The following is a 9,141-nucleotide window of genomic DNA, read 5'->3' on the forward strand; positions in this document are numbered from 1 at the left end:
CAGCTGCAGAAGCCAGGGAACACTGCCAGCGGTAGTCAGAGCTGCAGAACAGGAGCTGCAGAAGCTGCCTTAGCAGCATCTGTGAAACCTCCTCTGGACCCGTGGCACCCAACACAACGCAATCTTCTGCAGAGTTTAAAATCATGATGTGCCTTCACCTGTTCACTAAAAACCGTCACTGCTTCACATCACGCGTGGCAGCTCAAACAACAGCATCAAAACAGTCTCTCGCACATGGCAGCCTGCAATTGGCCAGGAAAAGATGTTGCTGCAAAAACACCTCCTGCTGTAAAATGCACAACAGATACAGGACTCTACAAATGTGGTACAGGGGGCTCAATTCCCAAGGTCCAGCAAGGCTACTCCATTTATTTGTGCATTTTTTAATGTTTAGCACAGAAACAGAAAACAAACTTCTCATAAAGTAAGATTGCTAGTGGGGGTACAGGCCCTTCCAGACACACAGGCCAATTTTAATAGTCCAGATACACATTGCGTGCATTTCTTCAGCACCGATTAATCTCATGTGAACTGAGTTCCTGAGATTTTGACTGCTTCAGATCACTAAGACTAGCAACTGAAAAGAAAAACGTCCAAGTAAGATCAAAGACAAGTGTGACCAGGTTTTGTTGGAGAGAATCCAGAATGAAACACTGGGGCAGCATTGATTTTTTAATTATTATTATTATTATTATTATTATTATTAATGTGACACGTGCACTAATCCTCAGTTAGCAAAAGCAATTTCTGCAATTGGAGCCATCAAATTGGCTTTTCCCAGCAAATAGAGCGTTTCCAAAGCTCTTGCTGAATTCTGAAGCAGCTGTGGTGACCGGTGAGGTGCTGCAGATAAGGAAGTACTTTGCTACACACCTAACTGCAAAGGAAGCTAGTGCTAAAAATTCACTTTTTGCATGTCTAGTCTGCGGTAACCTGAACTTCTAAACCAAACTGATATATTTGGTCTTACTCTCTATATAGAGAGAGCCCTCTAAAGTCCCCCTTCTCAATACTCCTGAATATATCTCACTCTAACTTAGTCATTTCTAATTCTCTTTGTATAAGTGAAGAAACGCAGTGGTGGATTTCTGAACAAACACTACTTGTCCCAAGATGATTAAAATATTCTGCCCCAAGACCACCCTCCTCCCGAGCCCAGCACTTCAGGCCCAGAAACAGGCCGTATGTTGTAATACTGTTCGTGTATATCCTTGCCATGCACCACATACATTGTGGCTGTGGAAATGACTCAAGAAAGCTCAAGCAGGTAACACAAAGGCAGAATTGCACACATCCCAGAGCAACCAACCGCAACACAGCAGCCCGTGTCAAAAAGGACAGCAAGATCCTCTTCAGCACAGGCTGGGTCCTGCAAGCTGCTGTGCAAACAGCCCCAGCAGGCTGCGGTTACCTGCAGCAGCCAGGATCAAGCCCTTAATCACACAGCAATCATTTCAGAGCCCTGAAGTAACAACGGAGCATTCTGCAGAGAAAGGTGCTCGAGCATAACATGCTGAAGCAAGTACTTAAAGGGGATGCGTGTGTACAGATTATCAGGTTTCTCTTCTGAGTTTCTGGAGGGCACAGACTTCGCTGCTCACTGAGTATTACTGCTAACCTCACGATCATCCTGACAGAGCTCAATGGTATTACTAATGAAGATGATTAATCACCTCAATCCCCCACCTCTCTGACTCTGAATGTGACTCCTCTCAGAGGATCCCTGCAGAGGATGCAATGATAGGCGAAACCTGTAAAGTATGCGATGAGGAAGTCAGCCCAAGGCAGACATGAGCAATTTTAAAGACAGCATTTAAGCATCCTGCAACGTAAGTGCTTGCTAGCTTTGGAAAAGATAAAGACTTGTTTTCATAAGCAACTGCAACTGGGGATTGGATAGTGCCTGTGCCAAGAAAACCCCTGTCTCCATGCAAATAAGAAACAACAGCAGAAAACATTAAAGAGGGGACACGTGCCTTAATGGAGTACTTTGACTCCATTATTTCTGTATAGATAAAACATATCTGTATGGATAAAAAATGGGGAAAGAAAGTCTCCCAGCAGGCTGCAGCCAGGGCTGGCCTATGTGCTGAGTGTGAGGACCGTGGTTTTACAGCACTCGGACATTTTTGCTGCTCTCTCTGCTCTGTGCCAGTCTTTGATTAATCTTTTGTGTCTTTATATCAAACAACATGCACCGAAACCACTGCTAAATGTCCAACACATCATCACTGCCTCTGTGAAGGAACAAGATTTTGGGGCAGAGCCAATGCTGCAGAAGTTGCTGGGGCTCTATGGGAGACATTTTCCACACCAACTTCTCTCTTTTTTCAAGGAGCCCTACCAAAGCAGCAAGCAGTGTGTAGGGAAGAAGACCCTTCCACACAGCCCACCACATTCACCTGATTTTTAATGGGTTTTTTTTTGTTTCTTTAAGCAGGTATTGCATAGAGCCCTACGCTTCCGTTGCCATGTTTAGCATTGGGGGTGGCATACAAAGAGGAAAGGAAATAAAGCAATGCCTTGAGACAAGCAGCTCTCCTGCTGCTGGGCACACCAAGGCTCAAAGCAACCCACCTGCTGGCTGCTGGCACCTTGGCCTGCTGAGCGATCACATTTGCTTATCAGGTGTGCTGATGTGAAGGGTCAAGGGACTAAAGGGAAGTCTGACCAGATAACATGCACAGAAAGATTCAGAGGGAGGCAGAATATTTTTCATTACACCAGATATGGCTGGAGAAGACATGCCTGGAGCACACAGGCCCTACTTGACACCCAAAGCAATGGACTCAAGGCTCTCACCTGTGGCAGCTGCAACAGTATTACTGCTGCATGGAGGGAGAAATAAGTGGCAGCAGCAGAGTCATCCCTGTGGGAGGAGAGCAGGAGGTGTGGAGAAGCACAGTCAGCAGGACCGAAAACTGCTGTGGCTGCTGAGCACTGCTCAGCTCTACAAGGCTTTCTTCATAAGGAGGCTGATGAGGAACGGGCTCGGCTCACACCAGGCATCTGCTCTCATCCCCTGCCCTTTCTCAACAATTCACCCCCCAGCTCTGGCCCTAGGCTCTGTGAGTGTCCCTTCTCTCTCTTCAGACAACGCTTCCAAACCTGCATGAAAGCCTGATCAAGGGCCCCAGCCAGCCTTGAAAACAACCTGTAAAGGCCGGTGAAATTATGCTGACCTAATTCAGACAGCAATGACATTGAGAATAAAACTAAACTTCAACCAGCGCTACGACCATATTGCATTTAAAAATTTACCAGCAACCTGCATTTATATATCCTAATACCACAAAACTCTTTTATTCACACCACCAGTGAAGTTTTATGGAGAGGTGTGATCTTGCAAGTCCAATTCATATTGAGACTTCAGTCTCATTTATGTATTTCTATCTTCCACCCTCTTCTTCCCAGCATAATAACTGGGAGATCAGACACGGGTGCAGCAGAAACAAAGCCACTGTGCTTGACTGCCATTCGGCAAATTCCTGAACCATGCAAGATCACAAAAGAAGGAGAAAATCAGTAACACACACAGTTGAGTAAAGTCAAACCAGAAACAACAAGGCTACCCCCAAAACACCCAAACAGCATCTCAGGAAGCTTCCCAGCCTGCGACACAAGCATACTGCAAGGCCAGCGAACCAAAGGCAGCCACAAGGATGTTACCTCAAGCAGCTAGCACTGAGTTATTATACTGGAATGCCAAATATTTAATAGCTCAGTAATAAAACAACATGTGTTCAGTACCATAAGAGTGTTCTTGCCCAAAGCAGCCCACAAACTCCACGTGCAGAAAATACAAATTAAACGCTGACATCAGAGAAAGATTCTGTTATGCTACAAGAACAAAAAGCAAACAAACATTTTGTTGTCATGAACAAAATGTTGACCTCTGCTTCTCTGGGAAGGCTTCAAGAAACAACATAACTGTGGGGAAAAATGTGCAGGGCAGCAGAACAGAACGGCGTCTGGCCCTAAAGGCTGCCGATATGCCCACGCAGCACCAGTCCCTCCAGACTGCTCCTCCAACACAACCCATCCAGTAGGAAAATCAGTTGCAGAGCAAGATATATGCCTCAGCTTATCCCAGTTCTCCACTATCACTGGGAATCAGGTAGATCAGATAGACAGATGCCAACCCTCTTCCTCATTTGTCAGCATTCCAAAGTATAAAAGAAAAAATAACAGCTGGGCTGGATGGGCTGATCACATTTCAGTCAAATCAATGCAAACAATAAAAGTTCAGGAAGAAGGTGTAGCAGAACGAGTCAAAATTCATCCATGGTATACAAGCTGAATTTTATGAAGGTATTTGAAAGTTAATATGCGGTCTCTTGGTCACACATTTTAACCACACAAGCTGCTCCCTGTGACCTCCAAATAATCAACATTCTATGTGCTAGCTGCATTGGCCATGAATCACATTTTACTCTAACTTAAAGAAACTTTCCCTTTGTTACTGATATTTACAGAACAGAAAGTGATTTTATCAATAAAAGGTTTAAGAGCTGCAAAAATAACATCATAGACTATTGCAGCTTTTTAATGAGATTTTTCTTGGTCAGACGTACCCCAGGCATTTCCAGACATGACTAAACTCCAAGATTCCCATTCCCAATTAACACATTCATTACCCAACAAGCCGTTCCCCCAAAGCACGAGATTACAGCTGAATCTGATGGTCTTTAAGAGAAGAACTGGCCCAGCTCCAGCTTCACCAGCCTTCATGTTTATTTTTACAGGCACGGCCTCCAGCCCAGTATGCAATCTAACACCCAAGTCCATTAAACTTTCCATCAAATACACATAAAAACGAACAACAGGCAATCATGCTGTAGTCTGTTCTCTGACTGGTAGTACACTTTTTTCCTTGTTTGCACATGACAACTTTGAAGCACCGGTTCCTCTTGAAGGAGCTCAGAGTGGCCGGCTCAGTTTGAAGAGAGGACCACTGGGAATCCAGGTCTGATCCAGCTCTTCAAGGGGAGCTGTTGCAGAGAAGACTTGGCACTAGGATTTCCGACATTAAAAATTCAGCGTCAAATGTAACTATCATGACAGAGACTAGGAAAGACAAAAATAGTATTGTTTTCTGCTGGAATGAGCCCATTTATCTTGTCATCTTTGGCTACGGAGAGAGATCTGGCGCTGTTCACGGAGGGATTGATCTGACTCACATCCATCTATAGGGCTGGCTAACACGATTATGCCACGTCTGGCCAACTTTAAAGCTTTTTCAAAACTACTCACATTACAGGTCTCATTCCCCACAACAAACCCCTTTGAAGGTTTATAACTGCAGCTTGGTTTTAAAACTAACATATGCAGCACAGACACAGCTATTGATTCACAGAAAACTGCTTAAAACCTGATGCTGCAAAAGCTGCGGTCAAGATGCTGTAGAAACATTTCAGTCCGCTCATACAGCTTCCGTTTGACTTCATTTTTTTTTAAAACTTGGACACCATTTTTGGTAATGCCTACAACTGGGTAATGAAATAAGAGGTGACCTTACAATCCCAAAGGCTCAAACTGTTGCTCTCCAAATGGATGTGAGGGGCCAACTTCTGCAGCTTGCTAGAACTGAGGAAACCTGCAGTCTTTGTGGAGCACCAACAGTAGTCCTATATCAGTTTAACTCAGCTTCTCCAGGAGAGCATGCAAACTACAGATTTTACATGGCAAAGCAAACATTGCTTCCAGATGGAACAAAGGCTCCGTTGTGCTCTTCTAAGTCTAAAAACAGAAATGCAAAGTGTGGTTTCCATGAGCGAGGCTTGGGAAGAGGAGGGTGGCTGGCGATAAGGGGAAGGGAGAGAAAAGTTTGAAAAGTAATGCCTGGCTAATGCAGCGAGAGCCTTCGTGCTTCAGACAGCGATCATGGTAAGAGATCGACAGGGCATTCAACTGATGTGAAATGAAGATATTATTCCCCAAGTGGTTTGGGAAGCAAAGCCATGCATAACCTTCCTACATGGTAGCAGCATGGTAGCAGTGGCACGGATGTGAATAGCGATGCCTTCCATCACTAACATACCAAATGCTCTAATAGTTGCAGAGATCTGCAGCACTCTGCCTTTACAGCATGTATTCACAAACAGTACCTGTAAGACCTTAAAAAACCGTCACACTATCAAACATACCCAGAGATAAAGAGGGCAAATGACACTGCAACATGCTGGATTCGCAACAAATTACAATTCAGCTACACACACACACAAAATCCTTTGTTTTTGGCAACAGTTCAAACTTCCCACCAGAGCTCCTTTTAGTATTAGTCTTTCCCACCTGCAAGGCAAAGGAGCATACACTGCTAGAGAAAAGTGACACCCTCTATCACCTGCCAAAGCACATAATACAGCTAATTACAATGCACTTCAGTGCCAGAATGAGAGAATGAAGCGAACACAGGTTCCACTGTCACTGCCTCACAGAACTGCTTGAAGACGGTTGTCAGCTAGCATGTAATAGGTGATAAAAATAAAACAGATTACCCAATTGTCAGTCAAGCTGATTTATTTCTGCCCTAAAGTATATAAAAACATGTAGATAAATACGTTGCGGTCCATAGCAGTTAACACAAAACGTCTTGAGCAATCCACTCCCATGTGGTTTATGGCAATCCTCATTAACAGACTGCACAGGCACCAAACAGGTTTCTGTCCTCAGTGCTTTAGATCAAACTTCCAAACAGGACCCAAAGATAGGGCAAGGTAGGATTTCTATGCTCAGTCTTTAGGCAAACATCTCCCTTCTCTTTTCCTTCTTGAGCTAAAGTAGAATCATTCCATATCCCCCATTTTTAGTGTAGGTATTAGGAATGCAGTGCTAACCCTAAAATTCAGGTCAGTTACACAAGCCACGGACTGGATGAACTCCTACATCCCAGAAGAGGCAGCCAGAGCAGGACTTGTAGAGAACTGGATGGAAGAGCAGCAAAGAGGAATCCAACTGCTACCTGCCTGCGTTGGCACCTAAGGCTTAGCAAAGGGAGCAGGGAGCGTCCTCAGGGAAGAAAGAAATTTTTGGAAATGTAACTCTCAAGTCACCAGGGAGAATTCTTCAGCCATTTTGGAAGAAATCTTTTTGTAAACGCAGATAAGCTTTGGGTTCTTCTCTAACAAGGTTTTCCTGGCTCCTGAGAATCCTCATCTTATTTTCATTTTCTAGTTTAAGTAAAATGCCAGTACTGCTTGAAGATGGAGGTGAAACAAAAGCAGATAGATGCAACTGTATTTTGCTAGGCTAGTGCTTCTGTAGAGAGAACAGGGGTGGTTGAGTAGGAAAGTTATGTTGGAATAAAGATGCAGAAAAGAATGAGGTACAAAGACAGAGGTACAAAAGCACAGACTATAATAAAATAAAACCAAAAAGGAATAGAGGAAGCAAACATAAAAACAATACAGATCCTCCCATGCTGGAGGATGGAACGAAAAAGCATAATGAAACCATGAAGATCTAAATGCTTAGCAAGGGGGAAAAATATAGTCACACTGAAAATTAAAGTGGGGGTATAATTAAATACAGAGCACATCTATTAGACTGTAATAAGCTGCAGACAATTGCTTGCAGCTCATAGCTCTATTTTGGCTTAAGCTCTTTTTTTCAGCTTCACTCTTGAAAGACTTATCTTTTACCAGAGGTCTTGCAAAGTCTCTATAGATCATTAAGTTCCTACAGCCTTTGCAACACTAGGCACATTTTAACAAAAATGGAACAAAGAGATGAAGCAGGAAATGAAAGGCTTAATTGGACTCACAATTTGCTCCTTCATTCCCAGCCTGTGCTTCAGCTGTCAGTTCACAAACTCTCCTACTGATCAGCATTCAGATATTAATATACCCAAAGATTTTGATGATTACTTCCATGTATACCCAAGCTTAAAATCAAGCCATTGTAAGGTATACAACTTTTTTTTCCAGCAATTTACAGGCAACAGGCACCACTGAGAGCAGCCCTAGCACACTACAGACACACACTGTCTGTACATCAGCCTGCTCTAGAAGTACCTTACCTGCTGCTTATTTGCAACTTCATCCTCCTTTGACAAAACAGTATCAAAATCAATGTTACCAATAGTTCCAGAACTGTTTCTTATGAAAACTGGAGGCACGTTGCACAAAAGGGAAAAACAAAAAGGAAAATCACCAGGTGGAAAAATTCAAATGCAGGTAGTCCACTATAGGAAGGTCTACAGCTCCCAGAAGAGTTCTGAGACAAATTTAGTTTTTTCTTTTTGTTGTTGTTTCATTTTATTAAAGAAAGGTAAAACTGTCCCTAATGCAACAGCCTATGTACAGGTATTCAGTCAATCCATACCCTTGTAAATACACATACATTTCAAGAATGACAACACAGGTCCCCAGAGGATGCTATTTGTTGCCATATACTCACATATACTTCGCTGTGATCAAAGCGCTTTTTCAGATTATTGATGAATGAATCTTCATTAAGCGGCTCGAGAAGAACCATATCTCCCACCCCTATCATGTCATCTAGAAGTGACGTCTTGACCTCCATTTTGGCCATTTCCTCCTGCAAAGAAAGGAAGAAAAGAAGAGCAAAGTTAGCTCAAAGTTATTCTAATTATCCTAATTTTTCAAGGTGTTAACCATCAATACTAAGGCTTACAAACAAAAAACCCCACCAAAAGACACTTCTTTAATTTTTTTCCCTACACTGCCTCAAATTAAAGCTCAGATAGGTTCATATCCTGATCTGAATTTCCTTCTCATCTTACCTGCATTTCTCCAACCCAAACGTCTTTTAAGCAGAAACCAAGCAGTTGAATTTGCTCCCCTGTTGCTCCCCCTGTTTTATCTGAAATGAATAACGTACTCTAGAGTGCATATAATTCATTACAGTGCTGGTCTTGTTTACCTGAGGCTATCAAATTATTTCATTTTCTAACCAGACTTGATGAAGTTACATATTTATCTGTTATTTTATTGCTTAAGATGTAACAAGGCAGCTGTTGACAAGAGGCTACACCTACATAATTGCAGTGGTAAAAGGCAGAAGCGGGGATAAAACAGGGAGCCAAGATCAACGTAACCAGTGCTGATAAAGTAATTCAGTTGAAGAAGTCAAGGTGAGGCCAAAAGTCAACACCTATTTGATCCTTCCACGTGCTTATCC

General features: G+C 43.0%; 1 protein-coding gene across 4 annotated transcripts in view; it reads right to left on the reverse strand.

Moving 5' to 3' along the window:
* MYO1B (myosin IB) overlaps positions 1 to 8,532 on the reverse strand; it is a gene marked incomplete at both ends in the record, with an annotated part of 79,361 nt that extends 70,829 nt beyond the window's left edge. For all 4 annotated transcript variants that reach the window (XM_079539156.1, XM_079539155.1, XM_079539154.1 and 1 more), the window contains one exon: positions 8,398 to 8,532. In XM_079539156.1, coding sequence (XP_079395282.1) covers positions 8,398 to 8,532 — 135 coding nt within the window. The remainder of the gene's footprint in view (positions 1 to 8,397) is intronic.
* Between the last annotated feature and the right edge of the window lie 609 nt (positions 8,533 to 9,141).

Source organism: Tetrao urogallus (assembly GCF_951394365.1).
Source record: "Tetrao urogallus genome assembly, chromosome: 8".
Classification (NCBI taxonomy): domain Eukaryota; kingdom Metazoa; phylum Chordata; class Aves; order Galliformes; family Phasianidae; genus Tetrao; species Tetrao urogallus.